Source organism: Polypterus senegalus, chromosome 10 (genome assembly GCF_016835505.1).
Source record: "Polypterus senegalus isolate Bchr_013 chromosome 10, ASM1683550v1, whole genome shotgun sequence".
Taxonomy (NCBI): Eukaryota; Metazoa; Chordata; class Cladistia; order Polypteriformes; family Polypteridae; genus Polypterus; species Polypterus senegalus.
In genome coordinates, this window is record NC_053163.1 from 171,078,756 (window position 1) to 171,097,406 (window position 18,651).

Sequence of the window (18,651 nt, forward strand, 5' to 3'; positions counted from 1 at the left end):
GCTCCAGCAGACCCCTGTGACCCTGTAGTTAGGATATAGCGGGTTGGAAAATGGATGGATGAATAATGACATATATTGATACACTTTTTTAATCCCAGAGGGATAATTGTGTTTTGCAGGGTCAACCATTGAAAAGCGCCCATGGATCCATTTTCAAGTTAAGGGCCTTACTGAAGAGCCCAACGGAGTAGGATTTATTTACATAAAAACAGAATTCTGTATCGTTACTTATATCAACAACATTGAATTTGGCCTATTAAATATGCTATTATCATCAGTATAAAACTTTCTATTTGTTTTAAATTTTGAAAGCAAGTACCACCTTTCAGAAGGTTTAATTTGGAAACCTTTATTCCAGCAGTGTGTCTGGTTCTTTACAATTTTTTCTCGACTTTTCTTTTTGTTCTTTTCTGTACAATTCTTGAAGTTCTAATTGCGATTGTCCAAAACCTATTTGTGCTTTAGAAAAAAAAAAATTTAATACCAAAAATCAGTAATGTTTCCCAAATTATAACACTTGAGCTTCCCCTACTTGTTGGCTTATGTTCCTGCAACCCAGAGCCCTGGCCTCTCCCTGGCAGCTTGACCATCATGATTAACATTGTCACACACGTGCGAATAAGGGGACGTTGTGTGGACCAAGTAAAGGTAATTCAGGCGCCAGGCCAGGGGAGGCCGGGGTGCATTAAACCTTCTCCTGCTATATCTACAGACCAGCCGCGGGAAAACCTATCTGAATCAAGAACGTCACTTCCAGAAGAACGTCGCTTCCAGTTCCGGCGCCCAGAAGAATGTCACTTCTGGTCCCAGCTCCCAGGCTGATGTCAGAGAAACACCACTTCAGGGTCAACCTACATCACTTCCAGTTAACATACATCACTTCCTGTCTGACCATTTAAAACCGCCATCTTTTCCAACCTTCATCAGTTCTTTCTTAGACTCTCTACAATCAACTACTCTGTTGAATGATAAAACAAACCTTTGCAGCTAGGAATATTATACAGATGGCTGCCCCAAACCTTTTTACGTGTGTCGAGTCTCTTCCTTTTTACAACATCATTAAAGCAAGAATAAGACATGGAAGACTCCTGCTTTCTTCCCCACCAACTTGATATTGTCGTCCTCTACATAGGAGTTAATACATTTAGAAATTTAAAGTTAGCAGGAAAGGGTTCAATAGGAATTTTCAAATGTCATCAATGAGGGAAACTCCTGAAGAACAATGGGAGAGTTTTCATCTCAGTAGACGTAAGTGGCAAGTTTCATGTCAACTTTAGAGGTTGGTTATAAAAAGATTAGCAGAGACTTCATTTTTAGTGCGTTCAATTAGATAAAAGCGCCCAAGGGAAGTCATCCAGCTCTGCCAGTTGGTCGGCGCCAGTGCAAAAATGAGGCCTTCATGCTTAGATGTGTTAGAATGCGATGTGGTGAGAGCTGTGTGTCGCTCTCCTTGATATCTGCAGACTGCGGTCAGGTTGCTAATCACGAGAGCCCAAGATGCACCTAATGCAGATGAGACGTCCATGCAGTTTATTCAAATGTAAAATTATTTTCAGTTGTAATGTGCTGCAAAAATAGTGATAAGCTTTGAGATGTAAAATCTGTGGTTTTAGGGCTCCCTGATTGGCGTGCAAGCAAGAACCAACCTCTGGGTAGGGTGCCAGTCCATTACAGGACACACACACACACGCACACACACACACACACATGCACACACTGATATTGGGACATCCTTAAACCCAACATGCAAGTCTCTTTGATGTAGAAAGAAATAACAAAGAAAAGGACAACATGGATACAGAGAGAACATGCAGACTTCATTAAGAATGGGCTGTGATAAAAAGCAGACATCATGACGTTCGCGGCTGGTGGCACTAGCCAGTGTGCCACAGCTTTTATTTGTTAGTATTATCTATCTATCTATCTATCTATCTATCTATCTATCTATTATATAGTACCTTTCATCTATCTATCTATCTATCTATCTATCTATCTATTGTCACACACATGTGAGTAGGAGGCAGTCAACGAGCCGGAGGTGAATGCAATATCGTGAGACTAAGGGTTAATCTGTGGTACTAATGCCTCTCTCCGTTTCTTCAGACAAAAAGAAGTGAATTGACACACTTACCTTACTTCCGGGTTCCAAGATGGCAGTCTGAATGGCAACTCTTTCTTGATAACATCTCTTCCGACCCCGACCAATGATGACACTTCCGGTGACACGAAGATGACGTCACATCCACCGCTACATCACTTCCGGTTCCTATCTATCCAGATAGATAGATAGATAGATAGATAGATAGATATGAATGGCACTTTATAATAGATAGATAGATAGATAGATAGATAGATAGATAGATAGATAGATAGATAGATAGATATGAATGGCACTTTATAATAGATAGATAGATAGATAGATTGGCTTCTTGATAGATGCTAGATTATGGAGGAATATTTCGGACAAAATTAAATAAATAAATTAAATTTTAAATTAAATAAATCTTCAATTCTGTCTCTGAAATACGAAATATCTTCGGCAGAATCCATTTCATCGGCAGTAGTAAGCATTTTTCGAATTAATTCTTGTGCTCTCGATTCACCAATCAGTAACTAGAGGGCGTGTTAGAGCCCACCCTCTCAAGTTTGACGAGTGAAAGTGACAGTTTTATTTCAAGCCGTATTTCATGACGGTTTGCAGGAATGTTACGGACAAAATGAAATAAATAAATAAGCAACGAAAAACATATTTCGTGACACATTTATTTATTTATGTTCACATTTCATAGAACTTTTATTTATTTGTGCATTTATTTAATTTTGTCCGAAATATTCGTCCATACTAGATGCTTTTTATATGATAGATAAATATATTTCCCTTAATTGTTTTTTTGGCAGTCCAAGTAACAAATCAGCAGCAATCTCATATTTTTCTAAATAGTTCATCCAGAAACCTACAAGAGCTGTGAAAAGGAACAATCAGACCATTGAGCAAACACCCACAACAGGTTCCAAGCTGTCTTTCTGTCTTACAGATTCAAAATGACCGAGTCATCTGCAGATTTCACGATTTGAACTCCTGCAGTAATTTGTATATAAGATAAAGAGAAGAGCAGGCAGACAGCGACTTTGAGGTGATCCAATACCTGAATTAAGGCCATCATATAACCAGCCATTAACACTCGCACTTTGCATTGTGTTAGCTAAAAAGTTCAGAATCCATCCCACCAAGTTAGGTTTCCAACAAAACTGATCAATAAGTTTATCAACTGAAATGTGCTGCTGGATTGTATTAAAAGCAGACGAGAAGTCAATAAACAGCACTGTTGTGTGGTTTTTCGGTTGTTCCAAGTGTTCATACAGTAAATTCTGAACGATTGATGTGGTGTCCTTCTTGTGTGTCTTTTCTGTGCATGCAAATGGGTAAGGAGTTCAGAGAAATCCTGGATTTTGTTTAGTTGTTGTTGCTTTTAATGAACGTCTCAAAGGATTTCACGATGACGAGAAATGGAGGCCAATGCACTGAAATCATTTAATGCTTTGAGGTTTGTAGTTTTTGATAATGGAATAACATTTGCCTGTGTCCAGAGTCTGGGAATCTGCTGTAAATCCAGAGACATCTCAAACATGGCGTGAAATATCGGAGAACATTATTATTATTATAATTATTGTTGTTTTTGTTGCTGGTTTTGTTATTATTATTATTATTGTTATTGCTGGTTTTGTTGTTATTATTATTGTTGTGGTTGTTGTTGCTGGTTTTGTTGTTATTATTATTATTAGGTATATGTACACAACCTGATAAAAATTTAAAGATGTAAAGACACTCATTGTAGAGAGCCCTGTGTCCCTAAACTGGTTCAATTGTAGCAGTAATGCTCCTCAGAACACTCGCACTGCTCCAGGCAGCCAGCAGAGGCAGTGTTTTGGTAGGATGGGCTAAAGTGACCATCAGTCTTCACTGAAATTCACCAGATCACAGCTCATATTTTGAAAGTGTCCAGAACTATGCAGTTTTATCACTGGTGCACGGTGTTCTTCTGTTTCATGGCATGGAAGCGTGGTAAGCAAAACTTTTTTTATTGCTTAATTTAGAATAAAATGTAACATTTAACTCCATAGGTGCCACAGATTTAGAGAGAGCACAATTCAATTACATTTGTACCCAGTTGTCCATGAACATGAAGCATGTAATAGCACTTGTTAAGCCTGCTGCGTATTTTGCAAATGTAGAATGTTTGCTTGTTACCATCAAAGGCACGATATTCTTCAAAAGAAGAAACGCTGATGTTCTGAGGGTGCTGTTGGCTCCTTGCATGTTATAAATGACTGTTAAAGTGCAAAGCCGTATAGTTTTCAGTTTTTCACATACATGAGGAACTTCTTGTCTTATGAACAATGAGGAAATGGTGATTTCTTTTCAAGTGGGCTAGCAGAGAAGAATGGAAAAGGGCATTCAGTTGTAAAGAGAAGGTTAAAAAAAGTCAATTTTTTCAAAACAGACGTAGCAACACGATGTCTTCACATCTGTCTTAAAACTCCAGAGGACTCGGCTCAAATCCTGAAACATTTCTCTGTTTGCGTAACGTTCTGCATGCGTTTCCTCAGCTACTCGAGTTTTCTTGCTATTCATATTTTTTTTAGGTTAACTGCTGACTAAAATGTCCACATTTGAAGAAGTGCGATTGGCACTCATAAGGAATTAAGCAATTGTGTGCTCTGTGATTTTTATAAAATTATGACTATCCAGATCTGTTTGAATTTCCTTTATATCATTAACCCAAAGCAGAGTTCATTTTGTTCAACTTCTTGTGTTTATTTTTTGTGTTGTTTTCCGTAATGTCATTTTGCTTTTTATTATGAGCGCCGTCATTTTGGGGGCACCAAGAAGTTGTGCTGCGTGTTATCATGCGCTGATGATCAAAAAGCCACAGTTGAATTCTATGGAAAATCCAAGATTGTGGATCTGTTCTAAAAAGCTGGGAGTTATTACTCTAGATCCTTTTAGTTTTTTTTTTTACTTCTGGTAAAGTTTCTGAACCCTGATTTAGGCTCTGAAGATTTTACACTTTGACTACATGATTTTTTTTTTTACACACTCTAACATGCAGCTCCACAAATATTTATTCTGACCCTTGTGGTTGCCACTTAATTACGTCTGGCACAATATTTCAGATTTGTGTTCATTCGAACGTTAGGAAAATCTAGACAAGAACAGGTTATTCGTCCACAATAATATCAAGTCAAGTTTTAATAGTCTATAAAGTCCTCCTGTCCACCACACTACATGTGTCTGTGGTTCTCTGTGTGAAGAAAGCCTTCCTATTGTTTGTAGGAAGATATTCAGCACTTGGATGGACATTAGCTCTGTGGAGGTGGTGCAGATGTTAGATGGATTGATTTATAAATAAAACTACATGTTGCTTAGTGACACCCTGGCTGATCGGACAACCTTAGAAAAATTGTTTTTCACTAAGGGACAAATCTTATGGTTCTGAGGCCCAGAAAAATCCAACCTTGCCCTAAAGTTAATTTAATCAGGACAGAAAAGGAGAATGACCCTATGAACATGTGCACCTTAGAATTCCAAAGTTATGATACAATACAATACAATTTATTTTTATATAGCCCAAAATCACACAATAGGCTTTAACAGGCCCTTCCTTTTGACAGCCCCCACAAGCCTTGACTCTCTAAGAAGACAAGGAAAAATGCCGCCCCCAAAAAAAAACACTTGTATGGAAAACAATGGAAGAAACCTTGGGAAAGGCAGTTCAAGAGAGACCCCTTTCCAGGTAGGTTAGGCGTGCAGTGGGTGCTACAAAAAAAGGGGGTAAATACAACACAAAACACAGAACAGAATACAAGTCATCCTCAATACAATATAACAGTGCAACAGAAATATTACAAGTACAGAGCAGAATTCAACAGTAGATGATATCACAAATACGATTTGGATTTGTTTAGAGTCCTAGAGACCTCGGCCATCAAGCTGCCTCCCCCTATTGGCCATTCAACAGCTGAGTCAGTGCTGGGCCAGCCAATGTAATATCTTCAGGGTATTAGACTTTGTGGGTGAATATATTGCATTAAACTGGCATTGAAGATTGGAAGCTAAGTGTCTACCTTTAATAAGTCCAGTTTGGTCTTGTGATATTACCAAAGGAAGTACTTGCTCAATCCTTCTAGCTAGGACTTTGGAGAGCATCTTAACATTGTTATTCAGAAGTGAAATTGGTTTGCATGATGCACATTGTAATATGTCCTTATTTTGCTTAGGAAACGGTAATTAATGCTTGGCGAAAAGTTTGAGGTAGAATTTTATTGTTTCTAGATTCTGTAAATGTTTCTAATAAAAGGGGAGCTAACTTAATTGAGATTTTTTTTTATAAAATTCAGCAGGGTAGCCATCAGGGCCTCTTGCTTTCCCGCTCTGGGTTGAGTTAATAGCATCCAGTAATTCTGAGAGTGCCAGAGGTTTGTCCAGTTCTTCTGCACTGAGATTATCTAGTTGTGGTATCTGTAATACATCCAAAAACGCCTCAGGTTGTGTCTTGTCTCCTTAAATCTGAGTAGAATATAAGGCCTTATAGTAGTCTCTAAATGTGTGCATTATATTTTTATGGTCAAAGATTTTGTCTCCATCTGTGTTGGTAATTGTTGGGATTGCATTGCAAACTTCCTGCTTGTGGATTTGTTGAGCTAAGATCTTGTTAGCTTTCTCTCTGTGTTCATAGCAATGATGATTTAAAAATGAGTTGTTCTGTTTCTTTTGTTTTCAAGAAGTTGAGTTCTAAATGCAGAGCCTGTCTTTTCCTATGAAGTGCCTCATTTAGACAGCTAGCATGTTCTTGATCTGTTCTGGCAATTACACTTATTAGCTCTGACACCTTCTTGGTTTCCGATTTATTTTTGTGGAACAGATATGAAATAATCTGTCCTCTTAAGAAAGCCTTCAGAGTTTCTCAGAGGATTACTGCAGAGATCTCTAAGGATATGTTTGTCAATTTGCTTGGATATAAACTCCATATAATTCTTATCTGGGTTAGGGCGCCATCTCTTATAGTAGCAGGCAGACCACTCCACAGTTTAGGGGCTCTGTAACTAAAAGCTCGACCTCCCACTGTTATTTTATCAATCCTTGGATTCATAACCAGACTGGCATCTTGAAATCTTAATGTCCGCTCAGGTTTGTAAGTAATGATAAATTCAGATAAATTAGCCACACTTTGGCCATTTAAGGCTTTATAGTCTTTAAAATCTGCCCTAAACTTAACCGGGAGCCAGAGTAAGGATTTAAGAACTGGAGTTACGTGTTCATGTTTTCTAGTTCTTGTAATTATTCTTACAGTAACATTTTGCATTTACTGGAAGCTGTATAAAGAACTGTTTGAGCATCCAGTGAACACTGGATTGCAGTAGTCAATCCTACTAGAAACAAATCTTCTAGGAATGCTGACTCACCGCGGCTACTGTCAGTTTTTATTGTTGCCTGCTTCTGTATAAACTGGTGTCAGATTTTCTAGTACAACAGTCTTACACAGCCAGCATTCCAGGCGTTGCCATGCACAGACATTGTGTGGACTTTGCATGGTCTTCTAATATCTTCATGCCAATAGGAAATTTTACAGCTCAAAGGTTGATCTTTGATGGCTCATTAGACTTAAAAAGAGATTCTCATGTATGTGTCACTTAAGAATCGACTTTGTCACAGATATCTCTCCTAGAATTCCTTAGGAGAAACAGCTTTGGACAAAATGGAGACATGAAATACAACTGAGCTAAAAGGAGTCACAATTAGTTTGAAAAGCATGTTACATTTTGTGAGATCTCTTTCAAAACTTCCCATTTTTTACTTATTATTAGACTGACGCCTTTATCCAAGGTGTCTTACAACATCTGAGATACAATCAGTTCCATTTCTTTTGTTTTTCCAATTAGAACTCAGGCAGATTGAGTCACTTGCTTGTGGTCACACATTGATGTCAGTAGTGGGATTTGAATTCACATCCTCAGGGTTTGAAGTCCAAATCCTATATTACTATGCCAGACTTTGTTCCAGAATGAATTGATATAATTGGTGAACAGCAGTTTAAATTAGACAAATAAATACTATTACTCAGGAGCATTGAAAAAGGTCGGAGAGATAGGAAAGTGCTAACCTGATTAGGCACTTAAAAGCAAATAATAGCACCTTAAAATCAACCACGGAATGGATCGGAAACCAATGAAGGAGACTAAAAGAGGAGAAGTACGATCACGCTTACACATTTGCAGCATTTTGGAGCAGTTATGGCAGAGAAAGGGACTGCTGGGTAATTCCATTGTATAATGAGGTATAGTGGTCTAATCGTGAAGAAATAAATCATAAGTCTCCTCTTCAAGAACATCAACATACAAAAAGGGCTTCAAACTTCAGGGTTTGTAGTCTGAAACCATAACCACTGTGCCACACCACCTGCCTTTTTTAATAGAATGAGTCGGACCTAACTGGTGAACAGCAATAAAAATTAGAGCAACGCATAGGATTATTCAGAAGCAAGGACGACAGCTTCGTAATCCTAGTCAAGTGTTTTATTACTGCTGTTCATGCATTTCACCAGATATGACTGATCACACAATGCAAATACTTTCACGTTGCAAACAAAAAATGTCAAGAGGCTACTTGGAAGATGTGAGAACCCTTTTGTGACTTTACTGAGATCTCCACTGAAAGTCAAGAGTGAGAATAGCAGGGTAGTCAGGAGAAGCATCTGAGAAGCAGGAGACAAAAGGCAATGTCTCCATTTAATTTCTTTCTGATCTCATTGTTAACTTGGGGAAACCAAAAAGATATGAAGGAGGTCCCCTTTTAGGATTTTTTATTCCTATGGATGAATGGATGGATTCCTATGGAGGAGTTTCTCTCTTGCGGTTCTTACAAATTCTCTGAAGATGCGTACATTAGGACCATCAGCAATTCTAAACTATGGCTGTGTGCAGGTGAGCCCTTTGATGGATTGGCACCCCATCCAGTGCTGAATTCTTCTTTGCTCTCAGTGCATTCTGGGTAGGCTGTGAACCTCCTGTCCCCTGAACTGGATTAAGTGGTTTGTGTTGTGTTATTTTAATGTATTCACATGTAATCTTGCTAGTGTTCAAGTCGACTCAATAATAATGTTGACACATTCTGTATTCCCCCCCGACAAACTCTTTTTATTATATCGAGCACTCAGTGAGGGGATGTGGCTGAAAGTACCAAGAGCTGCTTTTCAGTTTGAGGATGTGGCTTACTGCAGTGCACCTTATTTGGTGCTCACACAGCCTGTGACGTCAGACTTATTATTATTTTTTTAATAACTGGTCCATTGGTTTGTGTTTTTTTTTCTTCACATCTTCAGTGACCTAAATTCAAGTCTTGACACCAGTCACTGTGTACCTAGCGTCCCAGCATTTGTGTTCTCTGGTACTCCAGTGTTCTGCCTCATCTCTAGAGCCATCCATGAGACTTACAGTGGTGTGAAAAACTATTTGCCCCCTTCCTGATTTCTTATTCTTTTGCATGTTTGTCACACAAAATGCTTCTGATCATCAAACACATTTAACCATTAGTCAAATATAACACAAGTAAACACAAAATGCAGTTTTTAAATGATGGTTTTTATTATTTAGGGAGAAAAAAAAATCCAAACCTACATGGCCCTGTGTGAAAAAGTAATTGCCCCCTGAACCTAATAACTGGTTGGGCCACCCTTAGCAGCAATAACTGCAATCAAGCGTTTGCAATAACTTGCAATGAGTCTTTTACAGCGCTCTGGAGGAATTTTGGCCCACTCATCTTTGCAGAATTGTTGTAATTCAGCTTTATTTGAGGGTTTTCTAGCATGAAGCGCCTTTTTAAGGTCATGCCATAGCATCTCAATTGGATTCAGGTCAGGACTTTGACTAGGCCACTCCGAAGTCTTCATTTTGTTTTTCTTCAGCCATTCAGAGGTGGATTTGCTGGTGTGTTTTGGGTCATTGTCCTGTTGCAGCACCCAAGATCGCTTCAGCTTGAGTTGACGAACAGATGGCCGGACATTCTCCTTCAGGAGTTTTAGGTAGACAGTAGAATTCATCGTTCCATCTATCACAGCAAGCCTTCCAGGTCCTGAAGCAGCAAAACAACCCCAGACCATCACACTACCACCACCATATTTTACTGTTGGTATGATGTTCTTTTTCTGAAATGATGTGTTCCTTTTACACCAGATGTAATGGGACATTTGCCTTTCAAAAAGTTCAACTTTTGTCTCATCAGTCCACAAGGTATTTTCCCAAAATTCTTGGCAATCATTGAGATGTTTCTTAGCAAAATTGAGACGAGCCCTAATGTTCTTTTTGCTTAACAGTGGTTTGCGTCTTGAAATCTGCCATGCAGGCCGTTTTTGCCCAGTCTCTTTCTTATGGTGGAGTCGTGAACACTGACCTTAATTGAGGCAAGTGAGGCCTGCAGTTCTTTAGACGTTGTCCTGGGGTCTTTTGTGACCTCTTGGATGAGTCGTCTCTGCGCTCTTGAGGTAATTTTGGTCGGCCGGCCACTCCTGGGAAGGTTCACCACTGTTCCATGTTTTTGCCATTTGTGGATAATGGCTCTCACTGTGGTTCGCTGGAGTCCCAAAGCTTTAGAAATGGCTTTATAACCTTTACCAGACTGATAGATCTCAATTACTTCTGTTCTCATTTTTCCTGAATTTCTTTGCATCTTGGCATGATGTCTAGTTTTTGAGGTGCTTTTGGTCTACTTCTCTGTGTCAGGCAGCTCCTATTGAAGTGATTTCTTGATTGAAACAGGTGTGGCAGTAATCAGGCCTGAGGGTGGCTACGGAAATTGAACTCAGGTGTGATACACCACAGTTAGGTTATTTTTAACAAGGGGGCAATTACTTTTTCACACAGGGCCATGTAGGTTTGGATTTTTTTTCTCCCTAAATAATAAAAACCATCATTTAAAAACTGCATTTTGGGTTTACTTGTGTTATATTTGACTAATGGTTAAATGTGTTTGATGATCAGAAACTTTTTGTGTGACAAACATGCAAAAGAATAAGAAATCAGGAAGGGGGCAAATAGTTTTTCACACCACTGTAACATTGTCCCTTTATAAGTGACAACAAGTGTGACCTTCATTGGAGTGACATTCCAGCCTGATTTTGTTCCTGTCCTCTGACAAAATGCACTCATCAACTCCAGAGTCAGAAAATGAATGCAAAAGTTGAACTTTTTGGAAGGCAAATGTCCCGTTACATCTGGCGTAAAAGGAACACAGCATTTCAGAAAAAGAACATCATACCAACAGTAAAATATGGTGGTGGTAGTGTGATGGTCTGGGGTTGTTTTGCTGCTTCAGGACCTGGAAGGCTTGCTGTGATAGATGGAACGATGAATTCTACTGTCTACCGAAAACTCCTGAAGGAGAATGTCCAGCCATCTGTTCGTCAACTCAAGCTGAAGCGATCTTGGGTGCTGCAACAGGACAATGACCCAAAACACACCAGCAAATCCACCTCTGAATGGCTGAAGAAATACAAAATGAAGACTTCGGAGTGGCCTAGTCAAAGTCCTGACCTGAATCCAATTGAGATGCTATGGCATGACCTTAAAAAGGCAGTTCATGCTAGAAAACCCTCAAATAAAGCTGAATTACAACAATTCTGCAAAGATGAGTGGGCCAAAATTCCTCTAGAGCGCTGTAAAAGACTCATTGCAAGTTATTGCAAACGCTTGATTGCAGTTATTGCTGCTAAGGGTGGCCCAACCAGTTATTAGGTTCAGGGGGCAATTACTTTTTCACACAGGGCCATGTAGGTTTGGATTTTTTTCTCCCTAAATAATAAAAACCATCATTTAAAAACTGCATTTTGGGTTTACTTGTGTTATATTTGACTAATGGTTAAATGTGTTTGATGATAAGAAACATTTTGTGTGACAAACATGCAAAAGAATATGAAATCAGGAAGGGGGCAAATAGTTTTTCACACCACTGTAACATTGTCCCTTTATAAGTGACAACAAGTGTGACCTTCATTGGAGTGACATTCCAGCCTGATTTTGTTCCTGTCCTCTGACAAAATGCACTCATCAACTCCAGAGTCAGAAAATGAATGCTGGCATTATGTGATGTTTCTGATCCTCCAATACTTTTCTTTGGTATGGAAGATCATTTGTGGCAAAAATAAAATGCAATCCAATGTGTTAACTGAGTTGAAATGGAATATGAAAGCAGGCCATTTATTTGGCACGGTTTTATCATGTTGTAAGTAAAAACAGATTGTCTAAATCGCTGATCACTTTTCGCTGTGGCACGTGATTTTCATGTCAGTTTAAAACACTACACAGAAGCGCATTGGATTTTTTAATTCACGTCCATGGGTGACATAACTAAAAGTAAAGCAGACGTTTTGCATTTTGCCTAGCAGCGGCTCTGCGTGTATTACATTTTGAATCCAAGCTGTGCTTTAATTGTGCCAAAACTAAATGTAATCAAAGGGCCAATTAGTGTCAAAGCGCAAGTCAAGGGGGGTCAATTGATGGGTCAAGGCACCCTAGACGGGTTAGGGTCATCTAATGGATTGACTGGATGACGGGCACTGCCATCACACTCAGGATGACATGAGAAGAAGATGCCAACTCCACACAGTGCGTACACCTGTAATGCAAACCCAAATGTTGGAGGCAGCAGCAGCAGCACTAGGTACGGCCTCGCTAGGACACTCTCATTTATTTCGGATTTTGTTTGTAAACCATGACAGCCAAACTCATTTTCAAATGCTTCATGGTTTAAATAAAACTATATTTGTCATACATTAGTACATAAAAATAAAATGTATATTTTTATGTTTCTGTGCACATATTATGCAAACATCTAAATACTGGAAGTGAATTATTTTAATTTGGCTTTAAATCATACAAAATATTCAAAAGTGTGAATATATTATGATCAGATAAGTTAGTAATACATCTTAATAAAGTCTGTCAATCTGTGTGCCTGTCTATTTGCTATGTCTCTGTCACTCCAACAGATGTCGTCCTACATTACGTTAAAACCAAGCACACCATTGCTTTTCTTGTGAAATTCCCAATAAGTTTGATGTGTCACATGACCCTCTTCCTATTGAAAAAACAAAAGTTGGATCCAAAATGGCCGACTTCAAAATGGCCACCATGGTCACCACTCATCTTGAAAAGTTTTCCCCCTCACATATACTAATGTGCCACAAACAGGAAGTTAATATCACCAACCATTCCCATTTTATTAAGGTTGTGAGCTGGAGGGCTGATCGCACCCCAAATAGAGACAGACGCCCCTGGGAAAACCACAAACCCTGAAACACTGACTACACATTGCTCCTTATCCTTGCACTATAACGCGTAATACAAGCCTTGCGCGGTATTCCGCCGACTTATAAGCCTTGCAGCGCCTGTCAGTTTGGAATTGATTGTTTGCTTTTATCTCTCTCTGCTCCTAGCGGAACTGTATATCTGACTTGTCATGGAGCATGTTTAAGCTCATGTGTTTGCGGTGTCTGAATAAAAATCCTTCTTTTTTTCTACGACCTTCTGTGTCTCTGTGCAAATCTGTGACCCAAGGGTGACAAGTGGTACCAGGAGTGGTTGCACAGATGGATGCCGCCGACGACTTATTTCAGAGATCTAAAACCTATGCACTTAAAGACTGGAAACTAAACATGGATGACCCAATCCGTGCGCAAATTCAAGATTTGATACATAAAGTGCACTGTTGGTTTGAAGGAGACGTGATGGAAACAGTTGTCGTGAATATACTGGCCGGCATACCTGAAGTTCTTCGAGATGAATTTCTACGCCATGATATTAAATCATTAACGATTATGTCCAGACGATTAGAGGGTTCACAGTCCACTTGGAGAAAGAGCGGTGGATTTCGTGCTGCCGCAACCTGTGAACGAACATCCAGGACATTCTCGCCGCTTCGATCGACAAGCTGCAGGACCTGAAAATCTAATGGGGTCAGGTAGGACCCCGGGAAATCCAGTCATAGATGGGACGCCTGTTTCTGGGGAGACAGCGGCAACAGCGGTCGACAGACCGTGGACACAGAGCACGTCGGCGTGGGCGTCAGAGGATATTTCGAAGCGGAGCCGACCGTAGATGTTTCCGATGTGATCAGCTCGGCCATTTGGCAAGAGAATGTCGCTTGTCTCCAGCTCATTCAATGGAGATTGGACTGGCCGAGATTTGTTGCTCAACTATTACATATCCGGATGGAAAAGATGGCTTGTTGATCCCGGTGAAATTGGGGACAGAGAAATCTCAGCATTGTTAGATTCGGAAGTGACCTTTGTATTGTGAGACGAGACTGTCTTAATGAACAATGCCTTAGAGACTGTGAGACTGTAAAAATACGCTGTGTACATGGTGATGTTAAAGATTATCAGACTTTACTTCTTCCTTTAACTTATAGGGCGCCACTTTAAGGTTTGGTCTGCCGTTTGACTCGTGCCCTTGGCCATTACTCATAGGACGGAGAAATGCCCTTTTTCCGAAACTGATTAATAAATGTAAGGGACCAGTAGTCCAGTCCACTAATGAACTTAGTGGGGGGGAGAAGAAGAAACCAAGACGAAGAACTGGTAGCGGCCGGGAAAATCTAGAGCCCAACTTAGATATTGAACCCGATCTCTCCAGCGAGACGGAGGAGGTCACCCCCGACAATCTTCCAGAATGGGCTGGTCCTTCTACATCTTCCCAGATTGCAAACGCCCACGAACACAAACCGAGCGTTAACGAACAATCAGATTTTGTGCGTTTGCAGCATACTGATAGCTCATTAGAATATGCATTTAAACAGGCTCGCCCTGCTAATGACTCTTATTACCAAGAGCGTAATTCCGGGGGTGTGAAAACCCCACACTTTATAGAAAAGGACGGTTGCCTTTTCAGAGTGATCTCAGATCATTTGGAGGGGGAATTTATTGAACAACTGGTGGTACCTGAAGCACATAGGGAAACTGTTTTGCATCTGGCACATTCACACATCTTGGGGGGGCACCTCGGTGCCGACAAAACTAGAGACCGGTTATCAAAACGATTTTATTGGCTTAATATGGGAAAAGATGTTGAACGATTTTGTACTTCATGTCCAGACTGCCAGATCGTCTCTGCTTATAAGCCTCCTCGGCTCCCCTTTGTCCTATGCCCATATTGGAAGTTCCCTTTCAGCGTGTGGGATTAGATATTGTGGGACCATTACCTAAGACTAAGGATGGGTACCAATATTTGCTGGTGTTGGTTGATTATGCGACACGATATCCAGAAATGATTGCGCTGAAAAGGCCAACTCTTCGGCTGTAGCCAAAGCACTATGTGAAACTTTTACTCGTATTGGTATCCCTAGAGAAATCTTAACTGATCAGGGCACACCTTTCACTTCTCGCGTGATGAAACAATTGTGTGACAGCTTTGCTATTAAGAAATTGAGTACTACTGTTTACCATCCTCAAACGAATGGTTTAACCGGCGATTTAACAAAACATTGAAACAGATGATCAGGCGAGTTGCTCATAATGATCCCACAACATGGAACACTGTCCTACCGTTTGTTTTGTACGCGTGCGAGAATCACCACAGGCGTCCACTGGCTTGAGTCCCTTCGAGTTGTTATTCGGCAGGCGGCCGCGAGGCATCCTGGATGTGGTACGTGAGGAATGGATAGGGAAACGAGAGAGCAGCTAAGGTCCAAGCTTTGCAGATCGACTAATTTCGTTGCAAGACAGAATTTCTATGCTTTCCTCTATTGCTGTGGAACACCAACAACGAGAACAGGAAACTCAGAAGCGTCTTTACGATAGGCAGCAAGCTCCGTGAGTTCAAACCTGGCGATCGTGTTTTGGTACTGGTTCCCTCGGATCCACACAAATTCTTAGCTAAATGGCAGGGCCCGCCATTATTGAGGAGCGTATGAGTCCGTAAATTACAAGGTTAGAATACCGGCGGCGCAAACCATTCCAGATTTTACACATTAACCTCTTGAAGGAATGGCACGACCGACAAGAGGTTAACACTTCCTTGGCTGCTGTTTCTCAGACCGATGTTACCATTGGTAACGATCTTACTGACACGCAAAAGACAGAACTGTTATCTTTGATAGAACGGAACACTGATGTCTTTTCAGATTTACCAGGCAAGACTAACATTACAAAACATAAAATTACCACTGACCTGATGTTCGCGTACAGATGCGGCCGTTCGGATACCGGAAGCGCAAATATTGTCTTGAAGAGGTAAAAAGATGCTGACACTGGGTGTAATTCGTGAAAGTAAAGTGACTGGTGCAGCCCAGTCGTATTAGTCCCAAAGCAAGACGGTTCGGTTCGGTTCTGTATCGATTTCAGACGCTTGAATAAGGTCTCTAAATTCGATGCTTATCCCATGCCCCGTGTCGATGAACTGTTGGAAAAACTGGGTCAGGCGAGCTATATCTCCACGCTAGATCTCACGAAAGGCTATTGGCAGGTGCCTTTAGAGGCTAGCAGTTGTGAGAAAACGGCATTTGCGACTCCTGACGGACTCTATGAATTTACAAGACTCCGTTTGGTCTTCACGGGCACCTCTAACTTTTCAGCGTATGATGGATCAGATCCTACGTCCTCACTCTGAATATGCTGGGGCATACCTTGACGATGTCGTGATTTTTAGCAATGATTGGAAAACACACTTAGAGCGGCTTCAAGCCGTTCTTGAAAGCTTGAGACAGGCTGGCCTTACTGCTAACCCTAAGAAATGTAAACTAGGCATGTCCGAGACTCATTACTTAGGCTATTCTATGGGCAAGGGTTTACTTAGGCCACAATTAAGGAAAATAGAAGAAATGCTTGTTTACCCGAGACCTGAGACACAGAAACAAGTACGCCTTTCTGGGACTCGCTGGTTACTACAGAAAATTCATTCCAAATTTTGCACATAGAGCTGCTCCTCTTACAGAACTTACTAGAGGCAGAAAAAACCGACCTATCTTGTGGACAGAAAATTGTGAACGTTCTTTCAACGATTTAAAAAAAGCATTGTCTTCTTACCCGGTTCTAAGGAACCCGGATTTCACAAAAGATTTTATCTTGCAAACAGACGCAAGTGCATTTGGTGTGGCGCAGTCCTGTCACAAATTTTTGATGGAGAAGAACATCCAATCACATATTTGAGTAGGAAATTACTTCCTAGGGAACGCAATTATTCTACAATTGAGAAAGAATGCTTGGCAATTAGGTGGGCTGTGGAAGCACTTCGCTATTACTTGTGGGGACGAAACTTCACTTTGGTAACTGATCATGCTCCACTTCAGTGGTTGTACCGACAGAAAGATACAAACTCTCGTCTAATGAGATGGTTTCTGGGTTTACAACCTTACAGTTTCACAGTAAAGCACCGACCAGGTTCTGAACACGTCAACGCAGACGTGTTATCACGACTAAATGAACCTGGTACAGAGAGTCGCTTGATTCACAGGAATGTGAATAAAGCTGAGGGGGAGGGTGTGAGCTGGAGGGCTGATCGCACCCCAAATAGAGACAGACGCCCCTGGGAAAACCACAAACCCTGAAACACTGACTACACATTGCTCCTTATCCTTGCACTATAACGCGTAATATAAGCTCTCCGCCGACTTATAAGCCTTGCGCAGCGCCTGTCAGTTTTGGAATTGATTGTTTGCTTTTATCTCTCTCTGCTCCTAGCGAAACTGTCATCTCTGACTTGTCATGGAGCATGTTTAAGCTCATGTGTTTGCGGTGTCTGAATAAAAATCCTTCTTTTTTTCTACAACCTTCTGTGTCTCTGTGCAAATCTGTGACCCAAGCGTGACAAGGTGTATCCATATAAATGGCCCACCCTGTACATTTCGATAGATGGTGCACTGCAAACGGCAACGCTGAGGTGTATGTTGATTATTTCAACTTTGACCCGTGTTACACGGGTAGCACAGCTAGTAGAGCAAAACTAAAAAGACAATTGTGGCACAAAACAGATTCCAAAGAAAACACACCTTTGAGGCTGGTGATTTTTACAAAGAAAGAAGCTGATTATATTTTTTTGATCTTGAAGCTGAAATTCTGATAATTATTATTAGTTTTCATCATGTTACAGAGGCCTTGTCTACTCTCCAGTCTGACATCCTGCATGTGAAAAGGAAACTTGGAGATTCCTTCACATTTCCACAAAAGATTCCTCAGGATGGATTTCTCAGGTTTGGCCACTTTGTTACATTATCAACTGTAGCACTGATATCTAACTGGAACATAAGTCGCTTGTATACGGACAAATTCTTGGGACGCCTACAAGTGGACATTGATGACCGATCCTTGACAATCACTCACCTGCGACTTGAGGACAGTGGGATTTACCAGTTGGAGGACGTCACAGGAGACAAGTTTACCAAGAATTACAATTTAACTGTATATGGTAAGTACCAGAATGTAAAGCTTGTGTTATACTTATGAACATTAAACCAAAGACACACAGATGAAATAAATAACTGATAATGCTGAGTACAGTATATACTGCTTAATGTGCTCAGTATTAATATGTTACTTACTCCATGTACTTTGTAGTGGTGGCTGAGAAAATATTTTTATCTCATATTTACATGCAGATTGGAGAGAA

At 40.5% G+C, this 18,651-nt stretch overlaps 1 protein-coding gene across 2 annotated transcripts in view; it reads left to right on the forward strand.

The window, feature by feature from the left end:
- Positions 1 to 3,969: 3,969 nt before the first annotated feature.
- LOC120538053 (SLAM family member 5-like) overlaps positions 3,970 to 18,651 on the forward strand; it is a 40,821-nt gene continuing 26,139 nt past the window's right edge. For both annotated transcript variants that reach the window (XM_039767456.1, XM_039767457.1), the window contains exons 1-2: positions 3,970 to 4,063; positions 18,136 to 18,450. In XM_039767456.1, the coding sequence (XP_039623390.1) occupies positions 4,009 to 4,063; positions 18,136 to 18,450 (370 nt within the window). In that variant the 5' untranslated portion in view covers positions 3,970 to 4,008. The remainder of the gene's footprint in view (positions 4,064 to 18,135; positions 18,451 to 18,651) is intronic.